This window comes from Cynocephalus volans, chromosome 1 (genome assembly GCF_027409185.1).
Source record: "Cynocephalus volans isolate mCynVol1 chromosome 1, mCynVol1.pri, whole genome shotgun sequence".
In the NCBI taxonomy this organism is placed as follows: domain Eukaryota; kingdom Metazoa; phylum Chordata; class Mammalia; order Dermoptera; family Cynocephalidae; genus Cynocephalus; species Cynocephalus volans.
Window position 1 is genome coordinate 132,685,824 of NC_084460.1, and position 17,945 is coordinate 132,703,768.

The 17,945-nt window shown below is 36.5% G+C and overlaps 1 protein-coding gene across 2 annotated transcripts in view; it reads right to left on the reverse strand.

The window, feature by feature from the left end:
- Nucleotides 1–17,945, reverse strand: part of PHLDB2 (pleckstrin homology like domain family B member 2) — a 107,898-nt gene that overhangs the window by 29,326 nt on the left and 60,627 nt on the right. The window contains exons 5-7 of one of the 2 annotated variants that reach the window (XM_063104931.1): nt 9,821–9,949; nt 3,934–4,089; nt 2,819–2,929 (exon numbers count right to left, since the gene is read on the reverse strand). In XM_063104931.1, the coding sequence (XP_062961001.1) occupies nt 2,819–2,929; nt 3,934–4,089; nt 9,821–9,949 (396 nt within the window). The remainder of the gene's footprint in view (nt 1–2,818; nt 2,930–3,933; nt 4,090–9,820; nt 9,950–17,945) is intronic. The other variant, XM_063104922.1, reaches the window with a different exon arrangement.

Sequence of the window (17,945 nt, forward strand, 5' to 3'; positions counted from 1 at the left end):
TGATCTTATCTTGAATTAATTCATGCACATTGTGTGCGGATGTTGAAGTTTATTTTATTCCATGTTTACCCAGTTGATCCAACACTAACTGTTGGACTTACCTTTCTTTATTTTTTTTATTTTTTATTTTTTTAAAGATGACTGGTAAGGGGATCTTAACCCCTGACCTGGTGTTGTCAATACCACACTCTCCCAGGTAAGCTAACTGGCCATACCTATATAGGGATCCAAACCCATGGCCTTGGTGTTATCAGCACCACACTCTCCCAAATGAGCTAACTGGCCATCCCTATATAGGGATCTGAACCCGTGGCCTTGGTGTTATCAGCACCACACTCTCCCAAGTGAGCCACAGGCTGGCCCTTGGACTTACATTTCTCTACTGAATTGTCTTGAAGGCTTTGTCAAAAATCAAGAGAGAGCATATGCATGGGTCTATTTCTGGACTTTCAGTTCAGCTCCACTGATTGATATGTCTATTTGTATGCCAGCACTATATTGTTTTAAATACTCCAGCTTTATAGTAAACTTTGAAATCAGACAGTATAAACTCTCCAACTTTCTACAAAGTTGTTTGGGCTATTCTAGGCCCTTTGCATTTTCATATACAGTCCATTCCCATTAGTTGTGGTAGTTATGTTTTATAATGTTATCACAAACACTGAATTAGAATAAAACCATTGCTCCTAGAGGAAAAACAGGGTTGGGTTCCTGTGAGCCTCTGGTCACAACATTTTTAACTGGTCGATATACAACTTTGTTTTCTGTGTGTTTCTTTTTGAACACATCTTATTTAATATACTCGTATACAGTTGATTCATTAATACTGAACTGACAAACAAAAAGCACTGACAAATAAAAGCACTATAACTCATGCCTAAATGAAGCTTATCTAACATACATATTTTCTCTATAAGACACATCATAGCCTTCTTGCACTTAGGAACCCTATATAGCACTTTAGCACTATGCACGGGAGGCATTTTAAACAGTAAAATCACCAACAAAAAGCACAAAAATGTAAAAATATGACACTCAACAGTCCACATAAAGGACACCCTGCAGTATGACAGCTGAAACAAGAAGACAGGGTGTTGCCTTGTTCAACCTCAGCTGGGAATGTCCATTTTGGGCACCATAAAATTTTCACTCCTCTGTGCATATCTAAGAATGACTGCAAAAGTGCCACATTGTTTTTAGGGTTACAAATACATTTTAGCAAATAGGCAAAATCACAGATATGGAATCCATGAACTATTAGGATCAGCTGTAAATTTTAGCATCAACTTGTCAATTTCTATGAAAGAGTCTATTGGGATTTCTATAGACCAATTTGGGAAAATAAAAATCTTAATACTTATGGACCACAATTTTTACAATCAAATTTATTTTATATACCTTTTTTTTTTTTTTTTTTGGTGACCGGGAAGGGGATCGTAACCCTTGGCTTGGTGTCATCCGCACCGTGCTCAGCCAGTGAGCGCACTGGCCATCCCTATATAGGAATCAAACCCACAGCAGGAGCGCCGCTGTGCTCCCAAGTGAGCCACGGGGTTGGCCCTATTTTATATACTTTTAATGAGGACATATTATATTGGTTATGTGTTTGCTCATTTTAAAAAATCTATCACTAAGATTTCTTTTCCTTTTTTTATATTTTAAAAATTTCAAAAACTACTTAAATACTACATATTATACTATCTAATTTAAGCCGTGCCTTTCAGTATTGTGTGCAAAGGGTAAAATGGGGTTGGGGAGATGACAGCAAGAGAATTCATCTGCAAAGCAGGGGTAGGGATGGAAAATACAACTCCACTCAGAGATTTCTTGGTGCTGAAAGAGTAGCAGAAAGGCAGGTGTCAGGGTTCTGTGTGGGCTACAGTGCACCTCAAGTGGACTTATAATTCTACATGAAGGACTAATTGCCTCTCTCTTCTTCACCTAAAATTATCTAAGAAGGGAATACTCATTTCTTCTAGGTGGGACCATGGTACAGCCTTATCCTTTAATCCTTCATTCTAGATTTGATCTTTCTCCTTCACCCATTTTGGGCCCATCGCATATTTTCATGATCCCAAGTGTCATATTCCTAGTTAGTGGACTGCATGCAGGACTCAGACCTGAGACCAGCCCCATCAGCTTTAACATTTGCTGACTTATCCCTGCAATTACAAAAAGGATCATGTGAGAAAGTTAGGATACAGGTTGTTTTCTACTGTCTTTGGGCAGAGGAATCCCTTTACACATACTCACTTAGGTGCTGGGACAGATGAGGACATAGACATTTTGATGAGAATGATCTTGCCACCCCTCTACCCATACCACATGGATTGTCTACCTATCCTATTAAGTCAAATTAAATCCAGTGTGACATTTGCCAGGAAGACCCACACACATATAACTGGAGTTCAAAACACCAGAGGATCTGGGCCAAAATATTTGACAGCAGTATGAAAGAGCATTTTTCCTTAAGCCTACTCTAAATTGATGTTAGAATATATTTTAACTATTTGATGAAAAAATAATGTTTTAAAAAAGAAAAATTTAAAAAAGAAAAAAAATACAGATTTTCCATAGTTTGGATTTTCACAATATGGAAAAAACATGAAGAAAACATCCTTGCTTATTTTCTGAATTGTATTTAATCGTTCACAGAGTATTAGCTTATAAATGTGGAGGATTCATTTTAAAAATATATAAAAGTCTTCCTTAAATTATAAAGCATTCACTATGAAAATGCATTTACTTTAAAGGAGGAAACTTTCCCCAAGTTGGAACCTGTTTTATTGTCAGCCAGTGCTGAAAAACAAATACTTACTCTTTGTAGCATCATTATTAAATTATTCTTTTCTTTCACAAAATGATCTTGTTCTCTCTGAGCCTGCTGAACAATGTGATTGGCTTGCTTTTTTAATGCAGAAATTTTTTCCTGGAGGAAAAGAGATTATCATGGAGAGATACGCATTAGACATTTAAAGGTTTGCTAATCTGTCCTGGAAAAGGGAGAACAGGTTTTTACAACTGCAGTAACAGTGACCACATTTTAGTCTGGTGGGCAGTGATTATTACCCAGGAACTATGGGGCATTTTCTTTGACCTGCCAAGCTCAACACTTTACTTAAGGCCAACATATTTCAAATGATTTAAAATCTGTTTCGGAGAACCTAGAAGTCAACAGGAAATCTTGTTTTAAACTATCAATGAATTTTTGATATCATTTTGGGAGATGCCTAATGGGAAAAAGCAACAATGGAATTTCTTATCTAAACTGAGATTTTAAGAAGTCACTTTCTCTGTCTTTCCTGCCACCAATTTATCGGTTTAGTACAGAGCCCTGGAGTGTGATTCCAAACTCTGGAACAAGAGCTGAATTCTGGGCTGAAAATCTAGATGCTAGAGGTTGGATGGAGTCAGTAATAATCTGCATTTCATTCCACTGGGCTATTTTTAATGGTAATAAGCCATCAGCAGGCTTTGAGAACTATTGAGCAATGGAAACAAATAATTTCAAAATAGACTTTGTTCATAGAATTATTCTCAATCTAGTTATCATGATTGCAGAAAGAAGTAATTTAAAACAAATATCTGAATTCCTGATTTTTTATGCCTTAGTTTTCACGTAAATGAAAAAACAAGGTATTATTCATAAATGCATCTACAGTATTATGTAACAAGGACTGTAACACATCTCAATTTGTCTAGTTTGGAACACCATTTGCTACATACATAGCAGGCTCCATAGTCTGCCAAATGTGATATGTGATTAGACGCATAAAGACATTCATTCGCATATAAAGATATGTATGCATTCATTCACATATGAAGATATGTATACAGACAGACATGTGCCATAGCTGTATTAATGATCATTATTGTCCCAAAGGGAGTAGTATATTTTGACTTTTCACATTGAACATCACTTGGCAAAAGTACCTTTCTAGTCACGATGTTCCGTTGATATTCAGCCACTTCACGCAGGAGCTGTTGGGTCAAGTTCTCCTTTTCCTCATCCAAACGGCTCTCATGTTCAAGCTGTTGGAATTCCAGGTCCTCAAAGTGTTTGCTTTCAACATCCAACAGATCGGCATCCTTTGGAGAAAAGGGAATAAAAACAAGACACGCCAGGATGGCCGCAGCCTTCTTAACATGATGAAACAATTATTAAAAGCAGATAGTCCAAAATATCTTTCCAATCGCAACACTGACCAGCATTAGAACACGCAAATCCTTCAATTAAAAAACGTAAATAAATAAATAAAAATAAAACGTTTTAGTAGACAGAAAATAAAAAATAAAATAAATCATGGGGTAAAAAAAGTACATTCTAATCTTGTATTTTGGAGTTAAACCTCAGATAAGTGATATTAGAGTGGAATCGAAGGGGGCTGGGCAGGCGTGGGCAGCATTTATTTCATCATCAGTTTTAGCCTGCTCTGTGGACATAGGAATTCTTGCTTTAAATCTACTAGGTGGCTTTAAAATAAACAGTGAAGTACAAAAAGAATTCAGTAAATAACGTAAACTTTATCTGTAGGCCAAAGAGGTGTGGAATAATCTCTTGAGAAAACTTTTTTTTTTTTTTTTTCAAGATGACTGGTAAGGGGATCTTAACCCTTGACTTGATGTTGTCAGTACCACGCTCTCCCAAGTGAGCCACGGGCCGGCCCTGAGAAAACTCTTCCACAATTTTTCATAGGAAATGAGACTTAAGTATAGAGATTAAAGAGTCAAAAGTTGGCATACACACAGACCAGAGATCTCTAAGAGGGATACATGTACCCCAAATGGCACACAACACAATCCACTTAGATATGAGGAGAAAATACTACACCTTTATTATACTTATTTTTAGTTTTTGCTTTTCTTTCTCAGTTTCTCAATAAATATTGTTAATGTACACATAGATAGAGTAGTATATATTCATACTTTTAAATTTATATATATATTCTTTCAGCATGCATGCAATATGTATATGTTGATTATATAATATGGCTTATGTATTACATATATTATATATACACAGAATGCATGCTTAAGTAATTTTATTGAAGGGATAGCAATAAACAACATTTGAATATGAACTCTGGGTGATAATGATGTGTCAGTGTAGGTTCATCAATTGTAACAAATGTACCACTCTGGTGGGGGATGTTGATAGTGAGGGAGGCCATGCACGTGTGTGTGGGAGCAGGGAGTATATGGGGAATCTCTGTACCTTCCTCTCAATTTTGCTGTAAACCTAAAACTGCCCTAAAAAAATGAAATCTATAAAAAAAAATTTTTTTAAACCCTCGAGATTGGGATTCTTAAACTGGGCTTCATTGAAACTGTTAAAAATTATTTGTAAACCCTTTTACTAGAAAAAGTAGAACCAACGCTCTCATCAAGATGACTCAAATGGTTTAAGCACCACTCCTCTGAGATAATCTCAAAGACATTTAAGGAAGAGCAGAAATCATGAAAAGCGGGTGGTCTAGAATAGGCATTCTCCAGCCTATGAGATCCTTGAAGACAGTAATGTGTGCATTTGCATTCATGTCATGATGGTGCACATTGTATGAATTATTCTCCAATCTACTTTAAAACACCCCCTTGTTTTTGGAGCCTTTGACAGAACTATAAATGTGGTATGTGTAGAAGGTTTTTTAAAAATATAATTTATAAATAATTATAAAGAACAAAAGGAAGAGGCAGCAGGGTTATGTGGCCCACAGCTCTATGCAGGTAAAATAGCCAGTGAATTTTTTGTTATTCAATCAAATCATCAAAAAGAAGTAAATAAATAATTACATGATAAATTAGCTGTATATCACTATTTAACCCCATCACCCCCTTTGGTTTTTTTGTAAGTGATAAATTAAGCTTTTTATTTATTTTTATTTTTATTTTTTATTTTTTTTTTGTCGTTTTTTCGTGACCGGCACTCAGCCAGTGAGTGCACTGGTCAGTCCTATATAGGATCCGAACCCGCGGCGGGAGCGTCGCCGCGCTCCCAGCGCAGCACTCTACCAAGTGCGCCATGGGCTCGGCCCTAAATTAAGCTTTTTAATCAAATGGAATAAATTTCTATTTTCTGCAATAAATTTTATTCCAGGGATGAGTCATAGAAGGGCTGCTAGCTACCATGTAATTACAGCCAACACTATAGCAACAAGTTTATGTCAACACAGACTGTGGATTCTCAAAGTTTAAGAGCAGGAAAAACACAATTCAAGAAACGTATTCAGCATTTCTTAACATTGCTTTACAATTTACTTGGCCAAAAAGAATGTGGTCTTGATTTCACATTTTTGGTTGACGTTTTAAGTTTATCAGACATTTCAAGTTTATAACTTCTAAAGGAATTAATAAACTATAAGGAATTAGGGAATTAAGAGATATCTCAAGTGTTATGTCTTGAAACAAAATATCTGCAGTCTTGAAATAATACATCAGCTGATATATTTACTCATGTAGACATACACATTCAAACTTTTAAAGTCTTAATTAAGCTTGGTTTGCGGCTGAAGATTACTGAAATAAAAAATTTAATAAGCCTTTTTCTCGGTTTATAAATAACCTTCATTCAAAGTGGGCAGATGGCACTCACAATTATATGCACTATGCTTATCACTCACTCATTGCACATCTGGTTAATATGCAACATATGTTATTTTAACCCTGCATGAAGGTCACAGAGGCACTAATTCATTTGTAGTAAATATTTAAACCACTGCACGAAAATAGTAGCACAGTAGGTGGGAAAGTTGAAAATTAAGCTAAGCTCAGCATATGGATTCCACTAGTATAATCATCTGATCAAGTTATCCAAACCATTAAAATGTGTGTATATAAACTTACGCTAAGAAAGAGTAAAAACTATTTGGGAAAAGAACAAAAGCTTTTAAAAGATTTTAGATATGAATGAGAATTCAGAGGATAGAATTTGGGGGCAGGAGTAGTTTGAGCACAGAATAACATATACAGGAAGCTCAAAGTCAAGTACATGTCCAGTTGAATGAAAATTTTAACTAAACTTCACTCACTAAAAGAACATTACAAATCTCTACTGGCTGGCAAGCTCAAAGGCCAGACATGAAAGAAAATAATATAGCTACTCTATGTAATTCCTTTTTTCTTTCCAGTAATTTTTTTGAAAATTTTTATGGCAGAAGTTTACGTGCAGATATTTATGCTTTATTTGCCCTATGGAGGGACAGAAAGAACAGAATAGCTGTGGTACGGCCAAGAGCAACTGCAGTGACAACTCAAGGCCAACTCTGGAAGCAAATTTAAATGAGATTCAGGGTTTAACCTTGCTTCATCTTATCCCCTATAGTCAAATACTTTTAATTGCATACTCTTGGAATATGGAAAAAGACAATAGAAATGATCTAGTACAATTTCCTCATTTTTTATATGAGGATACTGAGGCCCAAAGAGTTTGAATGACTTGCCCAAGACTAAGGGATAAACTGACTGTAGAGACAGTGACAGAAAAAAGGTCTCCTAATTGCAGATATCACTAGATAGAATTACAAAAGATAAATTAAGAGACCAAAAGCAATCATTCAGTTGAGTAATTAATCAAAAGCACAAAGAAAACCTGTCCTAATGAAGTGTCTGTCTCCTCTACTTAATATTGGATCCTATCCTGGCAAATGAAAGATTCATTTAACTTCAGCTTTTCCCCCCACACTACTAGTATTCCAGGGATCCATGAGCCCATTGTAACAACTTACCAAACACAGGCCATGAAATCAACATCATGTAAAAACCATATTCTAACTCTAAAGCAAGGATTTAGAGGTGAGAAGCCCAGCCATAAGTCCATAATGCTGATGGCACAAAATTATTCAACAATTTCATCTTAAATATTTGAGACAACGTGCAGTTTAAGAAAATGATTTTCTTTCTAGTTGTTTATTTTTTATTTTGCATGACTTGCCACCTAATAAAGTTAGTTGTAATAAAATCAACTTTATAGAATCTAGTTTATAGAATCTAGTTTAAACGCCTTGGGGAAAGCTTTGTAATGAGTGGTATTCTGAAGTGTTTGAAGTCTGAAAGGAAATGACTTGTCATAACACAGGAAGTTCCCAGTATGAATGGACTTCTCATGAAATAAGTGAACTTTTCACTGATTAAGCCAAAGCACTGGTGAAGAGTTATGCTGGTCGTCATTCCTAGAAAATAGAATAAGTAAACCTCTTCACATCAGGTGAACAGAAACTATCACTAGATCAGGCAAACAAAAGTTATTTATATTAACCCGAGTCCAGGTTATTAACAGAATCTACCAATTTTATTTCAAGCAATGTTTATAAAGACCATAAACAATAAATGGATAACTAGAGGAAGGTAAGAACAAAATATATAACCATGCTGTTGACCCTAAATAATTACGATGACTATGTAAAACCTTTACCAATAAGGAGAGTTAAAAAAACAGTAAACGAATATAAAAATGAGTTTCCCCATCACTTTTGTGAGCTGGCATAAACACAAATAAGTTACAAACTAAAATAATTTTACAAATACTATCCTTTTCCAATGTTTTTATAACACAAAATTTCCAGAGAATTGTGACACAGAGACAGAATGTTTTATCTTACAGAAAATTTGGTGTTACACAATAAAATGAGTAAAGAAAAAGAAACATTGTTAAAACTCTTTTTGACCCAACATGGTAAGAAATAAATACTAAAATTATGCTGCAGTTTAACCTGCCTGCATAGGATACTCTTTAAGATGTTCTCAACCTCTGCAATACATTGAAAAGTTTTGACTGTTATTTTTCAAGTAGTGATGTTCGCAGAGGTATCAAACATTTCTGTATTAAAGGTCATCTTAAAAATTTTCAAGAGTGTGCTATCTTAACAGGTTTTTCAACTTGCCCATTCCCAAGAGGTACAGACATGATAACATGAGTGAAACTATCCTCCGTTTCTACCCACGTGGAATCATAAATTATCACTCACTTAGGACAAATTGCTAGAGGTCCAAGACTGTTAATGACTGCTTCCTCAGGATCACAGTTTATTTGGGCTGCTGTTTAGAGGAAACAACCCAGTTGTCAAGAGGCTATGAAATATTAAATGGTCGTGCCAATGTTTGTGAAACTATCTACCTAGGAAGTTTTGTATTCAGAAGAAAACCAGTGTGGTTGTGTTGAACACTGCTGACATTAAGGATCAAAGAATAACCTGATAAAGTTTAACTAGAAGGTCTATGATGCATTAAGTTCTTAAAAATTATGAAGCTCGTCTGAAAAGATGCTGAGGGCATTAGTAAAAGCCCTGTATCTTGGGTCTTGGTGTTCGATTGTTGTAATCGTGCTAATGAGTTCAATGTCACTAAGCAGCAGAAAGAAAAAGAAAAACAAAACAATGGATGGTGATGGAGAGCAAATCGGAGACTAAGATAAGTTTGGGACAAGAATATAAAATCAAGCTAAGGAAGAAAAAAAACATTCAAGGGCAAACAGTACTCACGATGCCGCAGAGATGGCAGGGGAAGATGTCAGTCGATTTAAATGCTACAATCTTGGTGTTGGTTACAAGTCAGGAATAGCTCTCTCTTTTTACAAAAAAGGACTCCAGAAATGTTTTTGCATTATAAATTAGGTGAAGAATTCTAAGAAGGAATTTTTTAACTGATGATCATGAAATAATATATACTGTTAGCATGCATATTTCTATTTTAAAAGTATCTATTAAATAGAACTTATGCAAATTTATGCTGTGCGAAGTAGTAAGTCATAGGTAAGTGGAACTTAATTAAAAAACAAAAAGAAAAAGAAAAAAGAAAGACAACTGGTGCATTCCTGTGTGCTACTGACCCTCTTCAGCTGTTGTTGTAACTGTTCCCTCATGGACTCAGGACAATTGTCCAGCTGGGTCTTCTGCTCGGAGTAAAGCTCCTGAAGCCTCTCTAGTTTTTCCCTTTCAGCATCAAGCTTTACCTTCTCCTGAAGTTTAGAAATCAGAAAATAGAAGAATAGAAATTACATTCACACCCCAAGCAGGTGCTTGTGAACATTTCCCAAAGACAACACACATACACAAACATACACAAACTCTAGATATTCTATGAATGTAGAAACATATCTTGTTAGTGATTAGGATAAAGGCGTATAGGTGGAAGTTAACACAAGGGGCCCAGTTTCTGCATTTTCAAAACCTGCTTTACTGGGTATTCACAATGCCCCCCATCCCCTTCCTTCCCTCCTTCCTGCTAGTATGTTACAAAAGCAGGGGAAGCAATGGTAATGTTTAGTGTTGGTGAATGCCCAGCAAAGAACAAAAGAAATGCCAACCAAATTCATAAGCTAGCCCTGTAAGGAGTCACTTGTCAGAGAACAAGGAAAGGGGGCATTTACCTCAAAGTACTGTCATAGTCCAATTTGCTCAAGGCATTTGCTAAGCAAGTTTTGGAAATTATTGCAATTTTGTTCTTGGGTCAGAAGAACTCTAGGTGCACTAGGTGATATCTTGGTCATCTCAAACAGTTCCAGCTATTTGGAAAACTTCAGAGCTTAAGCAATTAGAAAATCTCATTCCAGGGAGAGCATCTAATTCAGAGGCTGAGAGAGCTAGTAGATGCAAGACTGACAAGCAGCAAGGAGAAGGCATATTAGGCAGTGCAGACACACAAAAAATGCGACATTGACTGTGGAACTAGAGACTACCCTACAATGACTGACATAAATAAGTAAACAGAAACATGGACTGTGAAAAAAGGAGAGAACACCCAGGAATCAGAGAAGAGAAGAGGAAGAAGATAATACTAAATCCCTCCCAAGTCACACCTGCCAAAGTGACCCTGGACATTCTCCAGGAAAGAACAGGCCAATATTGTAATATAGTGATTATACAGCCTTACAATGCCACCTCTTAAATCAAGAAACAAAACTTCAATTTGTTTAGTGCCAGTCTTCTCTTTGTGGTGCTCTGAACACTTGAGGCAAACTTTAGACCTGTTTCTCCCCTTTTGTAACTTCCTCAGCCTAAACAGCAGTCACTGCAGGGTGCACTTCTGCAATCTGACCCTCGGTGAGTGAAATGACCACCTTACTTTCCTTATGTTCATTCTACATAAACTGGTAGAAATAAAAATGGCTTCTAAGTACATCACAGAAAGATTTTTTTTTAAGGATGTAGCTATTAGATAGTCTTATGAAATTATCCTTGCTATAATTTCTTTATTCAAATGGCCGCGATTTCCTATGTAAACATATATTTAGATTCTTTATAAAATACATTATGATTTAAATCTAAAACAATATGACATCAACACCTATACCATTCCACTCAAGTCTCTTTTTTGACTTCAATTTCAAAATTTCAAGGGCATTTTAGAATGCATAGATAGCTTTCCAAGTGCATTTTTTCTCAAAATAATTAAATCCAGCCGAGCCCGTGGCGCACTAGGTAGAGTGCTGCGCTGGGAGCGCGGCGACGCTCCCACCGCGGGTTCAGATCCTATATAGGAATGACCCGTGCACTCACTGGCTGAGTGCCGGTCACGAAAAAAAAAAAAATAAACGACAAAAAAAAAAAATAAAATAATTAAATCCAGAAGTCATAAACCTGAGAATCCTACTCCAAATATCAATCTAAAATGATTCCACAAAAATTAAACTTTTAACAGACTACAAAGAGTGCTTCTTCAATATTTAGCAGTAAGTTTGCCCACTGTGCATACCTATTGTGCAGGAGCTGAAGAAAGCAATGGCACTGTGAACAGAAAAGAGGATTCCCAAGTGTTAATCCATAGGAAAACTGAATATCCTAGTACCAATTAGATTTAGTCTTTAGTTTCAGAATTGATAATTATTTTCCCTTTAATAAAACCAGCAATATGGAATACCTGTTGTCTCTTGGCTAAGAAAATGTATTTCCTCTGTATGTGGATTAAAGATTGCCCTGTTTACTCAGCAAAAGAATTTTATCTGAAAAGAGTTCTATTTCTGGACACTGTATCACCAGACTTTGTAGCAACTCTATTTCCAAACAGAAAGTTAAAAAAAAAAAAAAAAAAGACTATTCATTACAATTAAATGCCACATGTGCAAAACCCTAAAATTTAAGTTATTTTTGATAAAAAAAAATACATTGATAGAATATTTGATAACATGAAAAGCAACTGGCTTAAAACACGGGTCTCAAATCTGAAGAATTAACCAAACTATTTCTCTAATGATCTTAATATTTTTAATTGTTAATAATAAACACAAATAAACAAATGAATAAAAAAATACCTTATGTTTACATAGTGCCTTCCTTCTGAGGTGCTCAAAATGTTTTGCGATTCCATACAAGGGGGCAGTTAGAAGAACTATGCAAGCAGGCACCATCAGAACCTTCTGCAGCTTCTCTGTGGTTTATCAGTAACGCTGTGACCACTACCTGGCTCTCAGAGCAGAAGCTCAGTAGGGCCAAAGCGAGGGCAAAGGAAGTAAAGGGGAGGATGAAAGAAGGCCTGGTAGCAGGTGGGCCCAGCCGTAAATCACAGAGGACTGCAGAGGTGATGTCACTCCTGTGACAGCCAGAAGTAGACCGACCTTGAACCAGAAGGAAATTAATATTCCTCTCTTCTATTTATTACCCAGGTAGTTTTCAAAGGTAAATTAACTCTAGGCAAGCAGTTAATTAGAGCTGAAAGTATTACCTACAATGAAGGTAAAACATATGGACAAATTAAATGGCATTCCAGGGTCCAGAGATTCTTGCTTTTTACATGTAAAATATTAAAACTGTTATTCCCTTTCCTCAGATTTAAATTGGTAATCTCACGTATTCTAACTACTATAGGCACAGAGTTATTTTCTAAACTCCAAATTGTGAGAGAGAAAAACTCTTTTTTTTTAAGATTTATAAATCTATTTGCAGGAAATAAATGAATTCAGATGCATTTTTAGTAAATTTAACAAATTTCACCTTGTTGAAAAATAAGATTACAAAAAATTGGAACACTCCAGGAAAACCTGGATGTACAAGGGGGCATTTATAAAACCAAAAACAGAATGGGAGATGAACTGCTTCTGTTTGCGCTGTTCTCCCACTGACTTGTCTTCTCTTGACGTATTAGCAAAATCCAGCTGGGTCACAAATTCATTGCCAGATTCTGCCTATTATGGATATTTAAGACTGATGCTCCTAATGTTCCATATTCATGTGTGGCCAAAGGTAAATTATTCATGAATGAGTTAAGGTAGAAATTTATATAAAGCTTATAAAATTGGGCCTATATTTGCTTCCACAGTGAGCTGTTTGCTCACTCAGTAAAAATTAAAAGAGAACTAGAAGGGCTGGCCGGTTAGCTCAGTTGGTTAGAACGCAGTGTTATAACACCGATCTTAAGAATTTGGATTCCCATACCAGCCGACTGCAAAGAAAAAAAAAAATTTAAAAAAGAGGACCAGAGAAGAAAAAAGAGGGAACTTGGTCACCACCCTCATGCAGCACAGTCTATTTAGCTCTGTGTTCCCAGCCCTGACTGCATATTAGAATAACCTGGGTGAGCTTTAACATATGCAATTTCCCAGGCCCCAATCTAGTCACAAATCTTGGGACATAAGGCCTAGTAGCAAGTGTGTTAAAATTCTCTGCAGGTTTTCTAATATGCAACCAGGTTGAAAACCACTAATTGAGCCACCCGAAAATGTGAGTGGCAAAGGCAATAAACTACAATTCAATTTTTCTAATGAGGACATGGGACATAAATACAAAAATTGTTCTTAAAATACTTGGCATTGGTGACTTTACTTCATAGTGTAAAAGACCTCTCTTATAAGTAATATCCCAACTATAAAATTTTCACCTTCAAATTAAGTGCCTTAAGTACATCAAATGAAAAATGAACTGTGACAGATTCCAATATACAATATTCACTCAGAGAGGGATGATACATTTCAAATTCAGATGCAAAATGCCTATCTTCTGATCATACAGATGATCAGCAGTGATTATAAGTTTACCCTAAATAATTTGAACTTGTACACAAGAGTTGCCAGTAATCTTAAAAATCCAAGGCTTGTCATAGAACTACTTATTTTGCTAGATCTTGTGGTTAGAAGTCAGTGACATAAGTTTTTCCTAAGTTGTACTCTTGAAGAAAAAACCTAAAATGTAACCTGTTGGCTCTATTCCAATTCCAATAGTACACAGAAAATTCTTGATTATGAACAAAAAAATCATTTTACCATATCTAAGTGTGTGATACTCAATAAGCTGATGGTTCAATGTTACCCTGAAAAGATGCTTAAAGCATTAGCTTGGAGAGCTGCCAGATGAAATAGAGGACACCAGTTAAATCTGAATTTCAGTTGAACAACAAATGATTTTTTTAATGTGTGTCCCAAAGATTGCATGGAACATAATTACACTAAAAAAAATTATTCTCTATTTATCTGAAATTCAAATGTAACTGAGCTTCCTGTATTCATTTGCTAAAGCCGGTAACCCTGTTAACTTGATAAAGATTTTCTTAAAAATTAAGATCCATCTTTATAATTTCCAAATTGTTTAGCACACAATAGGCACTCTGGCCACGTTTCACGAAACCCTGGTCAGGTTGGGAACTGATGCAGAGACATGTTAAGATTCACAGTCCCTAAGCCATCATTTTTAAGGGAGGTGCACCCAAAGTCCTCTCCAAACACCTTGAGAATCCCTTTCTCCCCAGTTCCTAAACCCAATGGGGTTGTTTCAGAGGCAGGCATTCTCATAGGTACACAGAGTAGGCAGCTATTGTAAGTCCGTGATCATTTATCTGACATTCTTTTTTTTAAAAAAAAAGCTTTATTGAAATATAATTTATATACAATAAAACTGCACATGTTTAATGCACTCATTTTGATGAGCCTGGACATGTGCATATACCCATGATACTATTTAAGGCCAGAAGTGTTTCAGATTTCAGAACATTCCAAATTTTATAGAGGTAACACAGTTCATACAACATATGTTATGTGGTATTTCCAGAGGGGTCTGGGAGCAGTATTCTTTAATCAAACATGTTACTATTTCTGTACCTACACTTATAAATATTAAACCTGACAAAAGGACATTTTTTTTTCCCTTCACAAAACTTTTCAGATTTTAGAACTGCAGAGGAAAGATTATGAACCTGTCAATAAATGGTGATTGCTAAGAATCCATTCTCTGCCTCTAAAGAGGTGTATATCCTTATATTTCTTTCTTAGGATCTTTTCCTTCGGCTTTGACATTTTGATTACACAACTGATGGCGTTTTAATGTAGAAAAAAGCTGGAAAATCAAAACACTAAGGACTTATGTAATCAAACTACCACCAGGAAAAATAACCCCAATCTGGAATCCAATTGATTTAATCCCCAAATCCCACAATATAGTTCCACTTCCTCTAACCAGGGAGCTAACTTTGAAATGTAAGAATGAGGCACGGGAAGGACTGAGTCCCTTCTGAACACTGACTGTGACTTGGCAAATGCCCCTCATTCAAGAGGATTAACACTTCGCTCGAGAATTTGGGGCAGGCTCACTGTCTTCCCCTGACTCTGAAGGAAGGATGAGGAGGAAGTAACAGGTACTTTGGCAAGACAATAATGAGGAAGAAGATTTAACTATTATATATACAATGACATGTGTTTGTTGTAAAAAAAATTAGGAAGTCAGAAATTTAAGATTTCACTCAGAAACATGTTGTATGGCGTGCAGTGATTTAAGCTCTGATTCAAACATTTACACGAGTTTAGCTATAAAAGCGTACAGGCCAGGATGGCTACAAAATGTCACAATAAATCTGTGCGAAGACATAAAATATTTGTCTCTAAACAAAAGGATAGTTTGAGCTTTATGATGACCATCTGGGTAATAGAAAGATTCTTCAACCAGACTACGGAAGCAGAACGTTTCCTTAACAATTTTACTTAATTTCAGTACAATGGACTTCTGATTTTTGTATGCTAAGCAGCACACATGAAACACAGATAATTTAAAGATAGAGAAAACCGAAAAACTATTTTTAGTTTTGAATTTTTAATGTAGTCATAACTAGACAGAAAGAAACTATGCATAAGCAAATGCACACAACCGTACCTTCTCAGCAGTTGCCTAAAATTGGGCTTTGCCCTTGGAGTGGGGGTGGTGAGTGGAAGGAAAGGGAAGCCAGCTCCACAACTGGGCCTTTGCCCAAAATGGGCTTCAGGGTGTTAGTGGGTTCCCTACTCTGTCACCACGCCCACTAAACTAAAACAGTTTGCTAGACCAGTGGTTACAACTCCTCTCCTTTTACCTCCCACAAGAAAACATGATGGCTTACTGCTTTACCAAATAAATGTCCTCTGTGGGTTTATGCTCAGGTTACATGCTTATATTTGTTGAGGGTTTATCCATGGTCATAGTGGCTCTATCTGTGATTTGGCTACTATCTGAGAACACAACATGCAGGTGGCATTCAGTTCAGGGTCACATGGAAACAGGCTTATTGATGCTGTCAACAGTAGTACCCCTAAGGGCAGTGAGGGGCCATTCCAGGGAACCACTGCAAAAATGCTCAAAAAAATACATAGTAGAATAAATTGTTGTATACATAATTATGCCTATAGTTTATATTTTATATGATAAAATATAATAAATAGTAATCATATATATGTTAATTTATACTAAATACGTAAAATAAAATGATAGTTCCCAAAGCAGCTAAAGGAAATAATACTAAAGAGTGGTCTTAAGAGCCAAGGAAAAAAATGTCAATAACTTCACATCAAGACTTGAACTCTGAGGTGTTAAACCTTTTTCCTATGGCTCCAGGCTTTGTCTCCAAAAAACTAGAGCCAGGCTTACAGGATATACTAGTGACATCTGAATCAGACTTACTCACAGGGATATCTTTTCACGTTTTGCTTTTCTCGTTCCACAGTTTATATCTGACTGCAGCAACAGGTGTATGGGAAAGGAAACATGATCCAAAAGGGCAAAGGCCACTTCCTCCTTCTGTCTTACGCTCTGGCTTGGTTGGCAGCGTGATTCCAGGCCCCCTGGCATGTGCACTTGGGCTGCGCATCCCAGCTGTCCTGAAACTTGGCTACCCGTAGCTGTTTGGCAGGTGTTTGGCTCAGTCTTTCTGCTAAGGCTCTGCCTGGACTAGCCACCAGCAGGAGAATGAAGGACAGCATTCCCAAAGCATACTGGGCAGTATTTTGGCACCTTCTATAGGCTGGATAAACAATGGCCCACAGTGTCCTCTATTTCACAGGCTAGAGGGGGAAATAAATGTCTGATATGCCCCAAACAAACGTAAATTATAAAATGTGATATGTAAAGGGACTAAAAGAATAATAGGGAAAACATAATCTCAGATGGAAAGGTCTGGGAGGGCTTTCCTGAAAAACTGACACTAAGCCTGAACCCTGAAAGACAGAACCAACAAGGCACAGAATATGGAAGGGAACTCTGGGTGGAAGAAGCAGTATCTGCAAAGGACTGGGAGGTGGACCTTTTGACAAACAGAAAGAAGGCCACTGTGAGAGTGGTGTGAAGAATGGGAGGGTGGTGACAGACCACAATAAGGAATTGATTTAGAGTCATATAAAGTATGGTGGGACACAAACCAGAGTGATATCATCTAATTCCTATTTTTTTAAAAAAAATTACCCTGACTGCTGCTAGTGGAATGAATTAAAGAAAAGCAAGTGGAAATGAGGCTAAAGAAGAGATTTTGATGATTTGGAAGAGAATGCTGTTAGTAGAGATGCAGAGATGTTGAAGTAATTGAGAAATATTTTGGTAATCAATCAGATGGGGGGGTTGATGAAGAAAGAAGTGTCAAGATCAACATCCAGGTTTCTGTTTGAACATGAAGGTGAACAGATGCAATGTTCTTGACTGGGAAAACTGGAGGGCTGGGGATGGGGTTGGTGTGGAAGGTAAGAGGAAGGACAGGATCAAGAGTTCAGTTGTGGGTGTGTTCAGCTGGAAATA